Source organism: Rhodnius prolixus, unplaced genomic scaffold (assembly GCF_049639745.1).
Source record: "Rhodnius prolixus isolate KJV_2025 unplaced genomic scaffold, Rpr scaffold_19, whole genome shotgun sequence".
Taxonomy (NCBI): domain Eukaryota; kingdom Metazoa; phylum Arthropoda; class Insecta; order Hemiptera; family Reduviidae; genus Rhodnius; species Rhodnius prolixus.
Window position 1 is genome coordinate 3,383,735 of NW_027411584.1, and position 21,841 is coordinate 3,405,575.

The window sequence follows — 21,841 nt, forward strand, 5'->3', positions numbered from 1 at the left end:
GTTTCAATATTACGGTTTTTTTTTTCCATATTTACTATTTTTATAAAATTTCCCGCCCAATTACCAACCTCACTTTGCAATCTAATCTGACCACTTCTAACTTTGCTATTGTGGTTAATTATAACATAGGAGTTGCTAAAGAGGAGGAAATTTAAGTGGCTGACATTTTGAGACCACACATGAGACCCAAATTTGAGTGACTGATATTTTGAGACCACACATGAGACCCAAATTGTTGTTCCCACTCGTAGGAGGTCTTTTTCTTTTGTTTTATCGCGAAGCCAACAAACATTTAGTGCATTTTGGAAACTCAAAATAAAACCTCAATTACTTTCTTTTTAAATAATTGCGCCTTCACATCTTTTTGAAATACAATAAACACATTTCTGTTGATTCGCACGTGTCAAAGTAAAATTCCATGTAAAGCCGATTGGAATATTAAGGCTAGACAATGCTGACTAGATAAGATTACCTGTTCACCTGTGTGTGTGGTGTCTGGCAATATACTAATTAGTCACCTGGTTGTCTGACGGCCACTTTCCCTCTGAATTCTTTGATGAAGCAATTCAAGTGTACTGGACAAGGCGTGGAAGGACAACCTTACACCATCCATAGTTTGGAAATTGGGCAAAGGGAACTGTCTTGAGGGTAACTAGAGATGTTGGTACTTGTGCGAAAGAGGCAATGGTAAGCTTATCCCAGAATGTCTTAGGAGAACTTCCTGTACAGATGGAGTAACACAGCACCATCAAAACTTTTCTTGAGTGAATCTGGTCTTAGTGGAATCAAAAAACATAAGGCCGCCTGTAAGGATTCCTGAAGGAACTGGGTATGAGTACCACGTTCTCGGTGCCCAATAGGTCATTTCTCCAGGAAATGGTTGCCGCTTACAGTAGTCGGGCTGAGTGTAAAGCACTGAGTTCTGTCTATGAGCTTGAACTTAGTTTGAGAATGACTTGAGCAAACTCAATGACTCAATGAGCAAACAGTAATAAAATCCACCTTAATTCTGGTGCCAGACGTTCCAACTCTTTGGCCAAGGCAAGGCATCTTTCTGAACTCTTTTGCAAGGTAGACATCCGATCTTAACTGAGTCAGTTTCACAGTATTTGGGGTGGGAGCGGGGGTTTGTATTTTCCAAAAAGGGTTCCAAAAGGGTTTTCTGACACCTGTTGCACGTATTTCTCTCTTTTATTTGAAACTTTCTCTTACAAAAATTCACTTATGGCGGCATTTTTGGAAGAAGAAAGTTGCAGCAGGTTCTCCTCCATCGTGCCATTTTCGTGTTATGTACGGACTTATATAGTACCACTTGTATACTCGTAATGTTGCTAAGAATTATATTAGTAGCCAAAATGTTATTTAAGAAGTGGGTGAAGTTAAGCTCACCTGCAAAGTGCGGCTTCGATATTAATGTACGGTTCTCACGCACTAATTTTATGGATGTTTCAATTTAAATATTTTGCCTCCAATTTCGAGATGAATCATTTACCAGGATGCTCTGAGTTAAGTAATCTTCAAGACAGTGCCTAGAACTTAAAAATACCATAGTAAAAGTAAAGTAAAGCCTATTTATTAAAGCAGGCTTTACGTCCGACTATCAATTAAGTGACGTGGACGGAGGTGACTAGCAAACATACTTTACTGTAAAGTTCTCATATTAACCATTAAATAAAATCCAAGGCCTAGAGACCGGGAATCGAACCCACTAAACCAACAATCATCTTAGCATTGCGGGTCTAGTATCTTAACCGCTCGGCTACCGTGGCGCCTACATACCATAGCATGTTAAACTCATAATTTTGATTTGAATCTTCCTTTTTTTCATTTTTTGAATTCTGGAGAAGTCATGACGCCAAGCATTGATCAACACACCATTTTATTTTTTAGAGAACATGTTTACTATCAAAATCAACAAGCTGTACATTAAACATTCCACGTTACAAGAAAATTAATGAAATGTGAGCGTTTATATCGAAGGTTTTTGTAATTTAGAGGAACCTAAAACATGAAATTTCAATTTTAAAACTTAGACACGATTGCAGTACTTCCGTTTATTAAGTATAAGCGGAAGTTACTGAGTAAAAACTTGAGGGAGAATAATTTTGAGATTCTATTTAGAACCGGATAAAATGCTAATAAATAAATGCTAATTTTAAACTGCAATATATATGCGAACAAATATATTTAGATATCCTAGTTATCAGTATACTTTGTATACACGGGCTAGATCCAATCATATTCGTGACACCACACTCAGAATTAGGCCAGCATCTCTCCAGAGTGGCCAGGATGGCAGGCAGGCTCATTGATTCTCGGCTCATGTAGATAAGCAAGAGAACTCGGCATCACACCAACGAAAAATCTGTTAACATTCACCCCCACCCCCAATTCCCCCGTAAAGCTGCTTGCAAGGAACTACAAAGTAGTAGAGCGAGGTGGAGAGGAGAGGGATATTTCAAGTGTGACGTCATATACGAAAGGTAAAATTTTCCTGTGTGCATACAAAACTTGAAAGTGAACTCGCGAAAAGTTAATAACGAATTCATAAATTATTCATACTAGATCAGCAATGCAGTGGGAATTGCCGTCAGAGAGTTACAGTCGCACAGATCTCATCTGGCTTTTCAATCTAGTGTATGGTCGGACTTTCGAAAGAGCACCATCTAATTGCGGATGCCTCAGTCGTCTGTGCGGCACCTGAAAGGATAATATTACCTTGGACGGGGGGGAGGGTCCCTTATTAAAGTTCTAACTTTAAAATAAAAAACCAATCGTAAAGCTGCAGTAGCATATAGATGTAGAGTGGGAGGATTGCAGTTAAACTTTTTTGGCAAAGATTGATTGATGGATTCTGTGGAAAGCCCATCTGGTTTCCTGCTGACTTGTTCCCTCCTGGGCAGTCCAACAAACTAGGCTCTCACAATTCCCAGAACTCCCCACAATATTTTTTTTCGTGCTTTAGTTGCATAAAAACTTTTTGTTTACTTTATTTATTTTTACAACTGCAGTATAATTCTGCAACAAGTGAAACTGATACAACATGATATATAGAATAAATACATGAATAGCAAGAGGGAAGAATTCACCCATTGCTGGAACTACCAAACTGGTACAGTTCTCTTATTGTGTGCTGGCACTTACTTCATTTAGAAGATCGCGTGGCCCTACCTGCGCTTCAGCCGTCTTGGCAGTATTTCCAGGCAATGCAGTAAGTTGGGATACTAGCGGATTGGGGTGTGAGGTGATTGAAGTATGGAATTTAATGTAACGGGATCTTACAGCTTCAGAAACATAGGGAACAAGGAAATCTCGGTGCAAGGTATGATTAGAAACAAAGTAAGGAGCATCTGCGGTTCGACAGAGGGTTTTTGATTGGGAGGAAGTAATATTAAAAAAAAAAAAAAATATGGCAGATGTTGATCTAGTAGCAATGGAAGCTGATTCTTTATATGAGAGATCATCGGTTCGAATCCCGCGTATAGTATTTTTTTTTTTTGAAAAAATATTAATAAAAGTTAAGTATGTACCATGGGGGTCTTTGGTAGCTGGACGTTTAGTCCTGCCTGGAAAAAAACAACAGGTGATTACTGTGCAGAAAACGCTCCTTTGGAGTTGGATGGTATGAACTTCCCGAGAAAGTCTGCGTGATTACCCAGGCGGCAGGGATGCACCAGGTTATCCCAAAAACCCAGCTACACTCTCTTCCCTCTACAGCTTCCTGGAAGAGTCTGGAAACCATGGATGTCCTGTGTCTGGGGAAATTGGATTGGACGGGTTATTGTACCAAGGATTGGTTATTCCCGTTTCCTCAAGTTCTTGGATGGAATTCCAAATGAGTCTATCTATTCGAGGTGCGATGGGTGTCGTCTACTCACCATATTGCCCTTAACAAGTGGCATAAAACCAAAAAATTCACTATTCTCTCCCTATGAGCTCTCCTATGAGCCTAAACTTCCGTCCAACCTCTAGAGAGTTCCAGAGCATTGGCTGGAGCCCCTCTCAGCATGCCTTCCCGATTGTGGCGCTGGATCCTCCAGGATTCAGCCTACAATCTGTGCATAGCTCAATACTGTTGATGACTGAAATGATGCGCTTCCTTCCTTCATAAGGAAGCCAATTTAAATTAACGCATGCGAAGATGACAGGTGATAACCACTTACTGCCCCTTTAACTAACTTATTGTTTGCAAACTACGAAGACTGCTAGGACGGAGATCAGCCATGAACGTACAGAACAAACTGACTCTATACAAGACACTACTAAGACCTATCTGGACCTACGGAGCTCTGCGAAACCTTCCAATATCCAAAGAATCTAAATCCTTTCAATCTAAAGTACTTCGGCATATCGTCAACCCTCTCCTTATTATGTATCCAATTTAACCCTCCATACAAGACCTCAATATCCCTTTTGTCAATGACCTAAACCATTCTCGGCTTCCTCAATATCCATAATAGCCTAACCATACATCCTAATCTTCACAGCACAAGCCTTATCCACACAACAACCCATCCTGACAGTCCTCCACGACGCCTGAAAAGACGTTGGCCCCGCGACCTTTTACCAATTTCCTAACTTCCCTTCCAAACTCTAGAGAGTTTCAGCATTGGCTGGGGCCCCTCTCAGCATACCTTCCAGATTGTGGCGCTGGATCCTCCAGGATTCAGCCTACAATCTGTGCTCAAGAACACATTTACTTGATGTATATGTTTATGCACAGGTTTTAAGTAAATAAATAAAATTGTTTGCAGTAAAAACTATTATTGTCTTTTAAACAAAACGAAGAAAAACTACCAGGCAAAGCTATTGCATCGAGTTGGTAGATGCAGGAAGTGGACATCACAAAATAAATCATGGAATACCCCGCCCAAGGAAATCAGTACCACACGCTAAGTATTAAAATTACAACTTTTGGAATAATTCTCAAATTTCTGTACGACGGGAACAATATATTTTTCTATTTAAATTAACCAATCACATTATAGCCTTTGATTGGTGCTTACGAAATTGCAGTAATTTTGCAACCTAATGGTCAATGAGAGAGAACAATTGCGTTAGGGTCCAGATAACTGTTACCTAATGAAGGTTATAGTTACATTACTTCTCAGCTAATGATGAAGTCGTTAAGACGTTATCAGTCGTGATTGTTGTTATCAGTAGAATTTTAAAGTATAGGTGAGTTAAGATGGTCTTTTCTGAAGTAACAAACACTTCAGTATGAACCTGCGACAAGCCAATCTTGTGAATAGACTCCGAATCACAGTAACACATTCACTTTCTTTTATCAGTCGTAAGACCAGTTACTGCAATCGCCGGAAATGGGATTCACGTGGGTGGAGAGAGATAAAATAAAATCCAGGAAAATGGTTTTAGTAAAGAGGCACTTACGACTTATAGGTCCAAAACCGATAGTTTCCCAGAGCAGTTTCTTGTTTTCGAGTTTCCCAGACCGTCGAACTGTCACAGATCAATTTCCAGTAAACACTTTTCTTTTTTTTTAATCAGAGCTCAAATCGGAGCTCTACAAAAGTAAGAGAAAGTATGAAGAATACGATTCGAGGTAGCCAGAGAAGGTTATTTTGAGGTAGTCTGTTTGCTTGAAGGCCACCTCAAGCAGTGTTGTGAAGTGATGGAACAATTATGTGGACAATAATTTCAGAGTTATAAGATCTCAAGGTTGGTATGACTGTTGTCAAGTGAATTAGTTGATTATCATTGGACAGTGTGAGAAACAATCAAAACTTAGTTCATCAATATGTCTGCATTCAATTTTAGTTTTCCCATCGACAGCCACAAAATCTCTGTACTAAGCAAACGTAAAGCGGATTGACAACCAGCCTCTTGTTCTCTCTAAAACTGGTTTCATGCATAAAATCAAAACCAGAGCAAACTCTGGTTTATCATAATTTTCAATTATTAGTCGATCAATTGTGGCTCAGTAAGGGACTTTTGTACTTTCAAAGAGGTAAACGTTCGACTGCAAGTAGAAAGACCGTTTGGGAACCAGATTAAACGAGGTTTAGCCAAGTTAGATATCTTGGTAACCTGGGATGGCTAGTTAAAGAATTTTAATCGGGCAAGTTTCGGGTAAGTACTTTTACTACCTAGATTAGAAGTTCCAGGATAACCGTGGCCTGAATCGTCATCTTCTAAAACAACCAGGCTGTTCTACTAACTAATAAGCGCTACGAAGTCATTTCAAGGCCAAGTGAGTGTCCAGGACATCTTTCAGGGCGTAGTAATTCGTCTGTGTAAAACCTACGGGCAGTATAGGAGGTCTGTAAATTAAGTAATGAGGCTGATTTTTTAAAATTGTCACTTTCAAAATGACTTCTTTCTGAAGCCACACAGCGCTGGAGACGTTTCTTCCACTCCTCATAGCAGTGCTCGAACTCCGATACTGGAATAGCCTTCAGCTGGTCGGTTACAGCCGTTTGAATGTTTTCGACTATCCCAAAATGAGTTCCCTTGAGGTGATTTTTCAACTTCGGGAAGAGAAAAAAGTCACAAGTGTCATTACTGGTGACGAGTCTTGGGTGTTTGAATACGACCCAGAAACCAAGCGCCAGAGCATGGAGTGGCACACTTCAACCTCTCCAAGGCCCATAAAAGCAAGGATGGCAAAGTCGAAGATCAAATGCACGCTGATTTGTTTTTTCGATATCCACAGAATCGTCCAGAAAGAGTTACTACCTCAAGGTCAAACGGTCAATTAACACTTTTACAGAGAGATTCTTAAAAAACTTCGAAAAAGGGTCATTCGTGTGAAACCAAACATCAAGAACATCCTTATCACACAGCAATTTCAATAAACCAGAGTTTTTGGCCAGTAAAAACATTCCTGTGGCTCCTCAGCCTCCTTATTCGCCTGACTTGAGTCCTTGTGACTTTTTTCTCTTCCCGAAGTTGAAAAATCACCTCACGGGGAACTCATTTTGGGACAGTCGAAAACATTCAAACGGCTGTAACCGACCAGCTGAAGGCTATTCCAGTATCGGAGTTCGAACACTGCTATGAGGAATGGAAGAAACGTCTCCAGCGCTGTGTGGCTTCAGAAGGAAGTTATTTTGAAGGTGACAATATAGAATTGTAATTCTTTTTGAATAAAAAATTTAAAAAAATCAGTCTCATTACTTAATTTACAGACCTCGTACAATCCAGTGGGATTCAAAGGACTTGCTGGGATTCTTGATAATGAAAATGCGACAGCAGGGCGGATTGCAGAGTCTGCAGGCCTAATAGAAGAAAGAATCCTTTGTTTACTTCCAAAATTTAAATGTGAACATGAAAGAGAGAGAGAGAGAGAAACACAATTTAGAAGCCCCCACCCCACCAAACTTTGCGTAAAGAATTAAATTTATTTTTTTACGTCATCGACTAAAAGCGGGAAGAAGTATCTATCGTAAAGGTGAGGTTAGTGTGTGGACAGTAAGTTGTGTTTTGGCGCGACGCTCGGACAGTCGGAGGGTTCAATAAGGCGGGCTAGCTGCTACTATCTGTTCCCGCCAGTGTGAGTGTTTATGTCCAACATGTATACCCAATACGCCTACATATTCTATATTCTCTACGATAAATTAGTGAGTACAACTTACTATAGTATTTTTTGTATTTAATATATCAAATTTAGGAATAGTGTTTATTTTAGGGAATACAAAAAATAAATAAACTTTTAACAGGATCGTGCCTAGAGCTACTCCTAATCTACTTTGCTCTTAGCCTGCAAGTTCTCTTTGTTTACAGAGGCAATTTAGGCGCACTAGAAATGACGTACAAATCAAAGTAAATATGATCTTTACGTTAGTTTTCTCTTTCATTCAACTTTACTTTTACTCTTTCTCTCAGCGGAGAAAACTCCTATCAAAATGTTTTTCAAAATTGAATTATACAAGCTTTTTAGGACCCTTGTAAATCTGTAAAAGTTTTTAAGCACATATAAAATTACATTTGTGACCATATTGTAGAGAAAAGAGAATACTGTAAATTACGTTTCGGAGTTTTGCTTTGTTGTACTGACTCTTACCGTACGAAAGCTCTCAATCCGGAATAGCTTTTTACGCCCTTATACAGGGTTTTTAATTAAATTTTCAGTAACATGAGGTCATCTGTTTGCCAATTATTGTAAAGTGCATAACATTAAAGTGCTTTTTAATTAAAGTTATATACGATAATTTGAAATATATCTCATCCTTATTTCTGGTCCTTTTTTACAATAATTAGCTGTCAAATCTCTTGAAACTAAGCGTCATTCCTTTTCATTCGTACTTACCACATTTGATGACAGTATAAGTGCAACTTTATAGCAAATGATGGAACGGTGAATAGGGTGAAAATCGATAGGGCGTAATAGCTAGGACAATAGGGAACCAGTAGGTGATAAAGAGGTTGATTTTTGTTGGTTATTTGTTCACATATTAGCACATAAGCTAAAAAAGGAAAACAAATACAAACGGCAACAACAATTTATGCAATCACTTGACCATCTCCAACCATAATCGAGTTGCTGACTTCTTTTTCTCATTAAATTATTCAAACAAAAACATTGAAAGGTTTGTAGTGTAGGTTAAAATAACAAATCAGTAAGTGTAGTGCAAGAAGGTTAACGTAAATGAAGTCGAAATCTCTCCACTGAACTAATTAACTACCTCTGATCATGGATGAAAGTCTTAACCGGCCAGAGATACGTGTTAAGATGGATAAAATACAAAAAATATCAGAAGATTGGCCCAGATGATATCCCCAGTTTATAAATAAACTTTACTCCGTGCTAAATGTAAGTAGTTTTTTACTATTTAATTAGTCATCTATATGCTTCATTCGATGGCGAAAAATTTTTGTAGTAAGCTCACGTACAAAAACAATGAAAACGCTAGTGATGAGATGTTTGGGAGGTCGACTTTAATATAATAACGCATGAATTGTAGCCGGTTTGTAACTTCCTTGTAACGCATGATCTACTGTGGACACTGTTCAAGGTTGGTCCAGAGCTATTCCTTGCCAATAAAAGCCGCTTTCCCGATTGATTTCAACACCAACTCTCGGTGTGGAAACAGGCACGATTTTCTCTCGCTGACGTAAATGACATTTTCTTGAATTTAAGTCCTCTCGTATTGTCTCTCGCCTCCTCTGACATCCTTAACAATCCTTAACTCGCCGACTGAATCACCAATGGTTCCCGCGACTTCCTTGCAGTCTGAAGACCTAAACGTCATTATTCTCCTCCTCAGATTCTCCTCTCTCCAATAGAGAGTGCTACCGCTGGGTAGCTTCTCTCCTCCTGCTGTTCCCGCACCAGTTCATCATGTCTCATATATACTTATTTTATATGTACATGAATACAGATTGTAAATTACTCAATAAATAATAATAAATATTCTTATTAAAGGAAACTATTGAGTAAACCTGGACTCCCGAGCAGCTAATTTTCAACTGTTCGGGAATTTGGGTTACATATTACTGATTGTGTTTTGTGGCCAGGAGTGGAAGCCCATACTTTACTATTCACATTTTTTCTAACAAATAAAAAGTAGCTGCTCCAGTAACTGGAGTTCTGACCACTACACCAACGCTTTGCAATATTTCTGGCACTCTTGTAATATTCCCTCAAATAGCGAGCTAAAATGCAAAAACAAAAAAGTATCAAATGTAAATCGAAATGCTAATTTTATTGTTGTTCATGTGTAAATTTTGTAAAACAATTTTAAGTTCCAAAAATAAAATTTGCACTTAGAAGGTGATCGCGATTTTAATTTTAAATTGTTTTTGTCATTTCCATAATTATAACATTTGGATTGCATTCTGTTAAACAAATTGAAATTGAGAGGTCGGCGACTGCATTGTGTTATTTGCTTTCTTCACAATTGCATTACTCGCCATAACCAATCAAATTATTCCACATGAACAGTTCGTTTAATTATCACTGGGTCTCTCCTTAATTAACAATGAATAGCTGACCGCGTGTTCTTCGGTTCAGATGGTTGTTTTCTTAACTCATATTATTCTGTTGTAATGCAAACTCTCGCATTATCAATATTGGCAAATTGATAAAATTCATCTTTTGCAAACAGAAAGAAGTTTTTTCTTTTTTCACTAAATGTTAAGTTGTTGGCTTAAATTAGATGAGATTCCATGGGGTTTCACTAGCGCGGGTCCAGAGGGTTTATTGCTTCCTCCAGAACAGTCTGTTTGTCATTGGGACTCTCCTGGGGTAGACTAAAGGTTTAAGTTTTTCTCCTTCGAAAGAACTCCCGTTACTTCTAGAAAATTTTTAAATTTTCTAAAATTTCTGGTTACCTGATATTTTTTTTTTTGTCAAACGTTGTCGTAACTGGAAGCATTGCAATCGTACAGATTTTCTATTTAAAGTAGAAATACAAGTTTTGAGGCGTCCTCAGGACGTAAAAGTGGTTGTGACAAATCTGACAACTTGCGACTGTTACAACTTGGAATAGAAAGATCACACAGATGAGATTCGATATTTTTGATTATGTGCCACTTTACTGAATCGATTTATTGTGTGAAAGTACTTCAAGCCAATGATTTTTTTTTTTTTTTTTAAATTTGGTATTTCCTTCAAATGCATCAAATAAATAATAAAAATACGCGAACTGTGATAAAAGAAAGTTGTGTGAGTATCCACATTTGATATTTAAATTCATGTTAATTTCATAGAAATGGTATATCACGGTTCGCCTAGAACGATTTTAATTGAAAAGTTCACCAACATGAGAAATTTTTCTTTCTCCTTATTATTTGGGTCAAAACTAACCAAAATCCACTAAAAACCAAATCGGTTTACGTTGCGGATTAGTTTTTTTTAATTTTTTGAGGTAAAAAACGGCTTTTTTTTGCATTGTTAAGCCTAATAAATGGAAAAACAATACAGTTATTTTGCAAAACCAATGCATGCATTTTGAAGCTGAGGGAATTTCCGACAGATTGATGTATTTTATAAATGATAAAAATGAAATTTCGACATTCAAAATCAATAAAAAAGACATTTTTGAGCAAAATAAGGCAAAAACAAGGTGTTTCTCGCATTTCAAAGCTTGCTTAACAAATAAATCATCGTTTTTTTGTGGAAGGGAATGGGACTTTTCAAAAATGAGAAAAATTCCAGCAAAATACAATATTTATACACTGGGAGAAGGGAAATTTTCCAAGTCAAATTCATTTAATGAAACTTTTTGGATTAAAAGAGCCCAAATAATTTTTTATCGCATTGCAGGGCTTAGTAATCCAAAAAGTTTCATTAAATGAATTTGAATTGGAAAATTTCCCTTTTCCCAGTGTATAAATATTGTATTTTGCTGGAATTTTTCTCATTTTTGAAAAGTCCCATTCCCTTCCACAAAAAAACGATGATTTATTTGTTAAGCAAGCTTTGAAATGCGAGAAACACCTTGTTTTTGCCTTATTTTGCTCAAAAATGTCTTTTTTATTGATTTTGAATGTCGAAATTTCATTTTTATCATTTATAAAATACATCAATCTGTCGGAAATTCCCTCAGCTTCAAAATGCATGCATTGGTTTTGCAAAATAACTGTATTGTTTTTCCATTTATTAGGCTTAACAATGCAAAAAAAAAAGCCGTTTTTTACCTCAAAAAATTAAAAAAAAAAAATCCGCAACGTAAACCGATTTGGTTTTTAGTGGATTTTGGTTAGTTTTGACCCAAATAATAAGGAGAAAGAAAAATGTTTAATGTTGGTGAATTTTTTAATTAAAATCGTACTAGGCGAAGTACGTATCGTTCTAGTGATATATGTACGAGCACCCCAAGTGGAAGAGAAATGCTTCCGGTTCTAACTCTTCTAGGAAGCCACAAAATTTTTTTTTTTTGTTGTTTCCTTGTAGAATTTTACTTTTTTTCAAAACAACAACAATTGTCGAGATTCAAACTGTGGCTAAATTCCATGGAGAAAACAAAACTGACAGAGAGCCTGACAATGATTCATCAGCCACCACTTCCTGGTAAAATGCCCGCACGTCCCTCTCTCTGATTTAGTCTGACTTCAACAAAAAAAAAAAAAAGTTGTTCATTTACATTGTTTATGTACCTTCTTAGAACAAGAGATCTGTCAAGTAATCTGTTGTTTATACGAGTATGTTCGAGGTTTCAGTTCTTTTTGTTTTTATTGAATTCTGATAAATTTTCAGCCCAAATACACCTCATTTAGGATTCCGTCCACTCAATCACCGAAGATTGATGACTAGTTCTGCAGAAGTTGTGCTGTTCAAAAGGAATAGCTTCTACAAGTCGAATAATTAGTTGGTTGAAGTTGGTTTGTTAAGTAGAACTACATGATTAACCCGAGAGACCAGTTCTGTTCACTAATGACCGGTCAAGTTCGGCAACAATATCTGCTCAAGACTGTATTCTAAGAATAATTTCCATCTACAAATGGAAAGCTATTTATTTTTGTTGAAGTCATGGTTAGATCCGGGAATGTTTGAACTGTAACAGGCATAGCCAAGACATTCATTTGCCTAACTTTGTGGCCGATTTTAGAATTTCAAGTCCCATCAAATTTGAGTAAGATATATTGAAAATTGGTCTTCCGCTTACAATATATCTGTGGCCTATTTCGCTTTCTCTGACTAGTTATTATGATTATTTTTTTGTTTTTGCAACTCAGAAAGTTGCAATTAAAAATTTGAAAGATTTACTTTAGTGCAGCTAGAAAGGTCTCTCTAGAAAAGACTTGAGAAAATTTGAAAAGACTCGTAGATTTATTTGGGAAATGTTGCTTGACATGCCTCTCAGGAAACTGTTAACAAATCTTGTTTAAAAAAAAAAAAAAAAAAAAAAAAAAAAAAACTGAGTTACATAAGGTAAGGGTAAGATTCACTGAAAACTCGATAGCCGATGGCAATATTTCAGTTTTTAAGAAGTAAGAGATGGTTATACTAAAAGAAATATTTGAGATGACACCAACCTTTCAACCTTTTGATTAGAATTTTGGATAAATAGTATCTCTTCCTAGAAGTAAGAAAAGAGTTGCGTTGTGAGCGATCTAGCGGTTAAGAGTAGAAATAAAATTATAAATAATAATTATCAATGATGTTATTTATCCTACAATTTCACAAATTGTTACAGGCAACCATGCTGATGATTGTAAAGGATGTAACAAAAAGTTTTTTCAATTTTCTAATCCAACTTCCAACTTGGATTCGAATATTCTGGATGTTGTACAAATTGCCAGGACCACCTGCGACATTCTTACTTGGCCATGCTAGAGCATTTCTATCCATGTATAGTTAAGTATAAAATTCTTATTTTTAGATATAAACTATTGAATAAATAGAAATCCAATGTGTTACTGACAAAGTCTTTTAATTATAATAATTTTTAAATTAAATTAAACATTTTCTTGAAATTCCCAATTTCAGAACTTATTTACTTTGTACTAAAATTGTATAGTTTGGAAATGGGGAAAACAAATTTACCCAAGTACCTTTTTCCAAGATTTGAGGAAAACGTTTTCATAAAAGTGAGTCTATCTAAATGAGTGAAAGTAACTAAATTGACTCACTCCACGAGACAGCATCCATTATCCCCTGTTCACTCCTAAATCCAAAATCGTCTGCTGAAACTCCTTTCCATCCTAGACTATCATCCTAATCCACTCTACCGCCACATAGCCTCCTACAGATCCTTCTATACTCTGCAGCAGTGCTTCCCCAACCTATGCGCCGCGGCACACAACTGTGCCACGGCTACAGTAGAAGTGTGCCGTGGCCAAAAAAATAATAATAAAATTATAATGGAACCCATTCCATATCCAAGTTGATATGTCTGGCCTAGAATTAATGGAAAAAGAACAGCTTATTGACGTTGCAGCTGACAGTAGACTGCGAGTGAAGTTACTGGAAATGAATTTAGTAGTTCTGGATTGTGGTTGAAAAAGAATACACATTGATAGGTAGTAAGGCAGTCGGAATACTGCTTCCTTTCGGCACTACTTATCTGGGTGAGAAGGCATTCTCAGCAGTGACATTGATCAAAACCAAACACAGAGGGTGTTACGACTCAGAGTGTGTTTGTCAACTGAGGTTAACGTTCAAATTGAAACACTTTCACGGTCCTTGCCAAGCCAGCCGGTCGCATTAACACACTGTTGATCACTTGACTAGTAACTGTTAATTAAATTAGTAAAATATGTCATATAGCTTTCGTTCTTCTTTATTGACTGTTTAGTTTTTGTAACTTTAATCTTATTTAGAGGTGCTTTTAATCACTTTCTTTTAGTTACGGATTTTACATGAATTAGAGGCACTTCGTGACATCAATAATGGCATTAAAATAAAGAATTTCTTTGTCATAAGATTCATTGCTGCTGTACACATGTATTGGCAGAGAACCCGGTGTAGACTGGTGAATGATTGGGTTTCTTATTAATGTTACAGCCTGCCACGAAAACTTGTATTTTTCTTGGATTCTAATAGTGTTGTTATTACAGCACTAGTTGCGCATAATTCGTCATTTTAAAATGAAATGGGAGCATTTCAGTTCCAGTATGCCGTTTACTGTTTGGTATCTTGACTAATGTGCCATGACCAGAAAAAGGTTGGGAAGCACTGGTCTACAGGCACAAAAGATAAACCAAAACACATCCTTCTCTAATTTTCTACACTAGCTGCAGGTTTTTCCTTCCTTTTTTCACTGCATTCTGTATCCTTCACATCTTAAGCTTTCCTCCCGTACTATTGTTATGAAGGTTATAATGTATATTGTTCATTGCCACTTCATGTTTTTATTATTAAATCTATCTATGATAACATAGATGCACACACTTATCTGCTCTACACACAATAACTCGCAAATACACTCACACACTTGTGTGCAAGTAATTAAGAAGTTCAAAGAAAACCCTAGTAACCATTTCTAGGAAATCTCTCTTGAACGTTGTAATTTTACACTATTTTTATAATCTCTTACTGTTGGTAAATAAAAATTCATTATTTCATTATCTTTTCCTGTTTAGAATTCATGGGAATTGCTTTGAAATGGCAAGAAGAATTTCCACTTTTTCATAAAGCATACTTAATGTTTTATCCACTGGTGATGGTATATGCGCCAGAAGCTGTGCAGGTGAATGGTTGTTTAGTTTATCTAAATTAATTTGTTTTATTGTTTTTACAATTTGATGTTGCCATTAACACCATGTCTTATATTCAGCTAGTTCTAAGCACAAAGCAGAAACATTTAGATAAGGGTAAAATCTACGACACGTTGTTACCTATGCTAGGAGAAGGTTTGATCACCTGTAAAGGTAAGCTATTCATTTACATTTATTTAAACTAAAACAATATTTAATTTTTTTTTTTTTAAATCTGAACACTCACCAAACTTTTTCTTACTCTCAGTTCTCAATTTTATGTAGAAAAATAGTTATTATTATTAACTTTCATTTAATCATATCCCTGCTTTAGAAAAAAAAGCCTAACTAGTTCCACCCAATTGTGCACTTAATCGGATTCCTGGAGTAAAATGTTCTTAAAAAAAAAGTTACAAACATTGTGTAAAGTCAGCGATCCAGTGACGAGATCGTCAGATCCACTTGTGACAAAATCACCAAAAACCAACTTTTATTTCCTGGTATTTCCTCTGTATTGATTTTATCCAAAATTTCATGGCCGATTGATCTGTTAACACCTTAAAAACATGTACATATTATTTTCGGCAACTTTTTTTCTCGAAACCTATTAGATCTGGGTTGGTGCAAAAAAATTAAAGTTATAAAGGAGGGTTTGCCCTTTATTTTAAAGAAAATTTGGGAATTTTATCTTTTGTAGACTGGTATCAGTTAGTAAATGTGAAGAACCGTTTTGCAACACACTAGCGTAATCCGCAGACTATTTTAGCGCTCATCCGCAAAGTCTAAAACTTGACTTTGTGTAATGCTTTATTACTCGAGAATTTCGTCTTTATTTAAAAAAAAAAAATGTAGGAACCTATTGTAACAATTGTACAAACATATCTGCCAATAAAGTGCATTTACAATTTTATTAACGCTGCAAAAGAAAATAATATGACACCAGTATTTATTTTTTGTTTTGTTTTTAAATTTGCCAGTAAAAGTGCAAAAATGATTTAAATTGGAACAGAAATTAACCTAAAAAACGACCTCTTAACTTTGTTGACAATTCTAGTTTGCAAAATTGCCTGCAGATAGCCTTTCTCTTTCAGCCACCATATTTAAAAGTGAAACCTTTTCAGCGGCCAAATGGTCAAGAAGACGTAAACTACTTACACCAGCTTTTCATTTCAACATTTTGGAGACTTTCTTTCAAGTGTTTCAAATTCGCTCTAATGATTTCATTGAAGAACTAAAGAAAGGTGGTATAACCAAACAGTACAAGGATATATGTCCTTTTGCTAAAAATCTTACATTGAACATAATCTGTGGTAAGTTGGTAATCTTCAAGTATTTTTATGCCTTTTTTTTTTGTAAAAAAAGGAAAATTAGATATCACTTTTGATCCTAGAAACGGCCTTGGGACTTCCGAATGAAGAAAGAAAAGAACAAATTGAGATCGTCAAAGCTATGCAAAGGTAAACATACTTTTTTATTTTCTGCCAAGCTTTCGAACAATAGACCTAGGTCATTCTTAAAGCTGTAGACCAAATTTAATAATAATGAAAAAAAAAGAGTACTTATTAGACCGTTACAGAATATGTTCCACTGCCTGAAGATTTACTAAAGCTTTTTACTAGTTTATTTTTTATATGAGGATGTACTGACAGCTACGAACGAAGGTATCAAAAATATGGTTCCATACTGAAGTTTTTAATTACTGGAAAAATATGAATTCATATAAGGGAAGCTTTAGTTAGTTTTGTTTGGTAAATTCCAAGAGATAGCTTCTATTTTATGAGAGTAAAAAGAATCTGTATTTTTTGTTTCTCTTTGTTACGAGATGCTTAATTGGCACCTTTCAATAACAGCTGTTAGACATAATTCCTAAATTGGTGTATCATATTTTTCTTTATACGAGTAAATCTTTGTCGAATAATGAAACATTGAATCATTCTTCGTGTTCACCCGAATGGTATATTAATAATGCAAACTTTATCCTTTCAGATTGGAGGAGATAGCGATGTATCGATGTATCTACCCATGGTTGCTATGTGATTGGGTTTTCAAATTAACTAGAGCCTACAGAACTCATGAAAGGAAAATACACATACTGAACAACTTCACTGACAAGGTTGGTATCATTAATAATAATAAAAAATACGTGACTGTCCTAAATACGTGAAGGTCCCATTCCTGGACCTGTACTAACAGTCTTTTTAGAAATGATACATACAGAACGTCCGTTTGTTTGGAGGGTAGGGCGTACCCTACATTGGCCGCGTAACTCGTGGGCGTTAAGCAGACCCTTTATATGGTAGCTTTTGAATTTGGCAATAGAATTTATATTAAAAATTATAAAATAAACACTCGGTTTTGAAATGACCAAAGAAATATGTTGAGTTGCGCGCAAAAAAGATAGTATGGGATGAGATTTAGAATATAAGAGGAATAAATATTTATTCTATTAATGAATGAATTAAGAATATCTTATTTTCTTTTTTTTATGAATAAAGACGTAATTCCTTTTAAAACTTTCACGTTTGTTTGAACGGATATGTTCCTATAAATACTTCACTTTTTTGTTGACTATTTTTTTATTTTTTTCCAGGTAATTAAGAAACGGCAAGAAGTATTGCAAACTGAATTGGAGTTAGAAAACGACAATACAGATGGAGGTAAATATTGTTCAAAAATTATCTCAGTTTTATTGAACTAGTTTGAAAGCAAATGGCAATTTTGAAAATTTTGACGTCCAAATTTTTCAATACAAGTTTTTTAAAATCGCTACGGTTAGAAAGACACTTTCTGTGAACGGTATGAATTTTTTTTTTTTTTTTTTTTAAGGGAATTCAAGGGTATCTTGTGTTATTTTGTTCTTTAGGTGGTATACCCTTAGGAATGCCGAGATTACTGAGTTATTCATGTAAATAATGAATTGGTTCACATCTATCTTCTGGGTATCGCCTGAATTTTTTTTCAGTTTATCTTACTTACTCGGTTCTAAAAGCAATTGAATCAACATATTTAAGAATTAACGAATTATATTAATGTCGCTGTAACCAAAAAGAGAAATCAAGAGGTCCTAAGGCAACAGTATGAGCTTCAGAAAATGTCTAACAGTAGGGTGCGAGAGAAGTGATGTTTGATGCACTTTCACTTTATAAAATAAATTGATTCAGCCTATATTCTTTTATATTTATAAACTTATTTGAAAATTAACATGTTGTTATTATTTTACAGAGAAGAAAAATGCAATACTGATAGATATATTACTGAAATTAAATTCAGATGGTCAAAGTTTGAGAAATGAAGATATCCGTGAAGAAATTAAAACTTTTATGTTTGCCGTATGTTTGGTTTTATTTACTATTAATTATTGATTTTATAAATTACTTTAAATTATTATTACTAATTCTAGGGACATAATACTACGTATTTAGCAATCAGCTACTGCATATACCTACTTGGAAGGTATCCAGAAGTGCAGGTTAGAATTTTCTCATCATAATTCTGTATTTTTCATTTTGAGTATTACTTGTTAAAAATTAAGGTATTTCTAATAAATTCCTTTCTTTGGGGGTTTCTCTTAAACTGTATTTCATCTCTTCAAGCCACGATCACTTGTTTTCCTTTTTACTTCCTCATCCTTATCATTCACAGAACGATATTGAAAGAATTTCTGGATTTTCTGATGTTGTTTTGCGCGTTCATTTCAATTGCTGGCAATCCAAGAAACTCCTTATTGTACCTAATCTAGAAACTGTTTCCTGGTGAGACATTATTCAATAGCCTCATAGAGCAGCCTTATTTGAGACGTAGTAGAAAAGGTGGTCTCTCAAGATCCCCCTTCCTTATTTCCCGCTATGCTATTGCGGTTTGTCAGCAACTGCAATTCCTTATTCGTAGATCGTCAAACCTTTTGCCGAGGCTGCTCTTATTTCTTATTCAAGATACTATAATACTTCCACGTTAAACGACTGATGGATTACTTCTAAAATAATGTCGATGTGTATTCCCTCACGCTTAATGTAGTCGCAGCCAGTAAATATCAGCATAGATGCTGTAACCAAGTAGCCAAATCCAATGTCTGTATTGTACGTAAATAGAAAGGCGTATTACAATAAATCGTTTATTATAGTGAACGATTCAGATATTCTTCTCTCATGGAGATCAAAGTATCATAGGTGGCTAAAGCATAGAAAGGTTAGGTCAAATTTCGCTTTCTTGACATAATCTCATGTTTTCTTCATTCAGAAAAACGCCATCGAAGAAGTAGATACGATATTTGGCGATTCCAAGAGGGATCCAACTATGGACGATTTAAAACAATTGAAATATTTAGATCGATGTATTAGAGATACTTTACGATTGTATCCAAGTGTTCCTGTGATTGGTAGAAGAAGTTCAGAAGATCAGCCTATTGGTATGCTGCATCTTTTAAATTATTTTAAAAAATTTTTAGTTGTTCTGTGTTAAAAAAAAAAAAAGATCAAAACTATCTTGTTTCCAGGCGAATACGTGATCCCAAAGAATTCAGATGTGATAATTATTCCTTACATAATACACCGTAATCCAAAACAGTTTCCAGATCCAGAAAGATTCAATCCTGACAACTTTCTTCCAGAAAACGTGAAAGGAAGACATCCATATAGTTACATACCGTTCAGTGCCGGCCCTAGAAACTGTATAGGTATGTTTTCTATGTGAACGTTATTATTGTAAACTGTAAAATCGATTGTTTACCAGATCTGGTGATAAACGCCTGAAAACTGCCTTTTTTGAGTGACTGCTTTTTTGAAGGTACATTTGGGTTTATTTAAGGTAGTTTATTTAAGAGAGTAAGTTTCTAAGATTCATTGTCAATTCTAAGTTGACCTAACTATCGAAGCCGATGATCAGTTCGATTCGTAAAATTAATTAGGCAGACGTAGTATAATATTTAATATTTCAATATGGAAGGCTTGGAAACCAAGCAAGCAAGTACAACACAGAATTTGGTTAAGGCAATCTAGAACAAGACATAACTAGAACGCTCACTAGTTGAAGTTTTGGTAACGGTTGAATAAACTGATTGGTCTTTTAGCGAGCTTTCGCTGAAAGGAACAGGGAAGTCTTGGGTCCTGTTGAAAAATATTACTTTTAGTCGTTCTGCTTGGTTGATGATCAGTTAGTATTCGTCTAGAAGAAGAAGGATTTAGTATAATGATTAAGAAGCAAGGAGAGGACTGTGTGAACTCACCTTTGAGGGTTCTTACGCAAAAAAAAAGAAGCAAATGGCTGCTATGATTGGAGAGATTGACGGCCTTTAAGCTGAATAAGAGAGACTGAACAATTCGCTGATTTTATCAGTCGTAACATGCATGATTGTAGGTACAAAACCCAGATATTCATAAATCATTAGGGATTTCATTAATGTGTTCAAAGAATAAGCTGGTTTAAACAACTGGAAGGCTGAATTAAGGAGAAATAAGGAAAAGCGGCGGAAAAAAAAAAATCGTCAACTCTTTGGGGAGAAGTGGGTTAGCTGATTCTTAAGTTATCTCGGCTCTCCCACTGGTATCCCACCCTAACAGCACAAACACACTCAAACGGTTAAACGAACCTCTTAATTCAGCCCAAACTGTCATGCAATCCCTCAGAACCGGGATAATTGCCTTTATAATTCGAGAAGATTTCTTCAATAGATCTGGGAAGATTTTTGCACATTTGGCATCAATATCAATTCTTCCCAAAGATATATCATGGTGATTGCGTCACTCAAAAGAAAACTGCTTGTCCAGAAATCACAAACCCATGTGATTATTTCAATTAAATGTTTCGTAGTAGATATAGTTCCATTTTTTACGAAATAATAATTTCAAAACGAATACTCTATTATCTTGTTTTTTTTTTCTTTTGTTTAGGCAAAAGATTTGCAGATCTTGTCATGCTTATTGCGATCAGCTGGGTACTGAGAGAGTTCACAATACATTCTCTACATAAACAGGAAGATTTGAAAGTATTGCCGAAAACAATACTAGAACCAGTGCATGGACTTCAAGTGAAATTGACACCACGTAGATAATTTGTGACGAAATTTATTATGTTTTAACACTAATATTAGATTGTTTTGAATTATTAATTTTAGTTTAATAGAATTTTTTGTTGAATGTGATGACAGTTACTTTAACTTAACACCTATTATTATAAAATAAATATTGCATTGTTATATATTTGTTTACACTATTGTTTTCTAATAAAATTTGTTGTGTCTCATATTTTTAATAAAGTTTAAATATTGTTTGTTGTTAATTTAAACAAATTACTTTTCATACCAAACATCAGAAACAAATAGATTAATTTAATAGGGCTAAAAAGCTGTGATTGTTTATGTACGGGGCAGAAAAAGTCAACAAAAATGGGTGTTCATGCTGTCTAGTGCCAATAACTAGAACTATTCAAATTTTAAATACCGCCGCTAGGTAGCACGCCCTGTCACTTCAGGCACAGTTTCATAATGAACAGAACGTTCATTTATTTTCCTTTGTTGGATATTTTCTTAATTGAGAACTATACCTGGAATTTCGCATTATTTCTTTTGATCCAGCAAATATTTACGAATTAAATAAATTCAATCCTCAAAAGGAGAGAGAGAGAGAAAATTTATTTAAGACAATATTTCTTAACCTTCATTGGAAAGTTTGGTTCTGACATCTGTATAATATTTCAATAAGAAATATAAAACAAAAACCCAAGATTAAAGAATATCAGTCCAAAG

General features: G+C 35.3%; 1 protein-coding gene across 2 annotated transcripts; it reads left to right on the forward strand.

Moving 5' to 3' along the window:
• The first annotated feature begins 7,429 nt into the window (after positions 1-7,429).
• On the forward strand, positions 7,430-21,297 carry LOC141448365 (cytochrome P450 4C1-like). 2 transcript variants are annotated; one of them, XM_074116711.1, is made up of 13 exons: positions 7,430-7,580; positions 13,101-13,260; positions 14,989-15,095; positions 15,183-15,276; positions 16,224-16,412; positions 16,493-16,559; positions 17,089-17,215; positions 17,693-17,759; positions 18,325-18,431; positions 18,503-18,571; positions 19,339-19,507; positions 19,595-19,774; positions 20,988-21,297. In XM_074116711.1, exons 1-13 carry the CDS (start codon positions 7,524-7,526, stop codon positions 21,146-21,148), a joined length of 1,554 nt encoding a protein of 517 aa, XP_073972812.1. In that variant the 5' UTR covers positions 7,430-7,523; the 3' UTR covers positions 21,149-21,297. The 2 variants fall into 2 exon arrangements, with proteins under 2 accessions (XP_073972812.1, XP_073972813.1); XM_074116712.1 differs by lacking the exon at positions 7,430-7,580 and adding an exon at positions 8,663-8,773.
• The last annotated feature ends 544 nt before the right edge of the window (positions 21,298-21,841 follow it).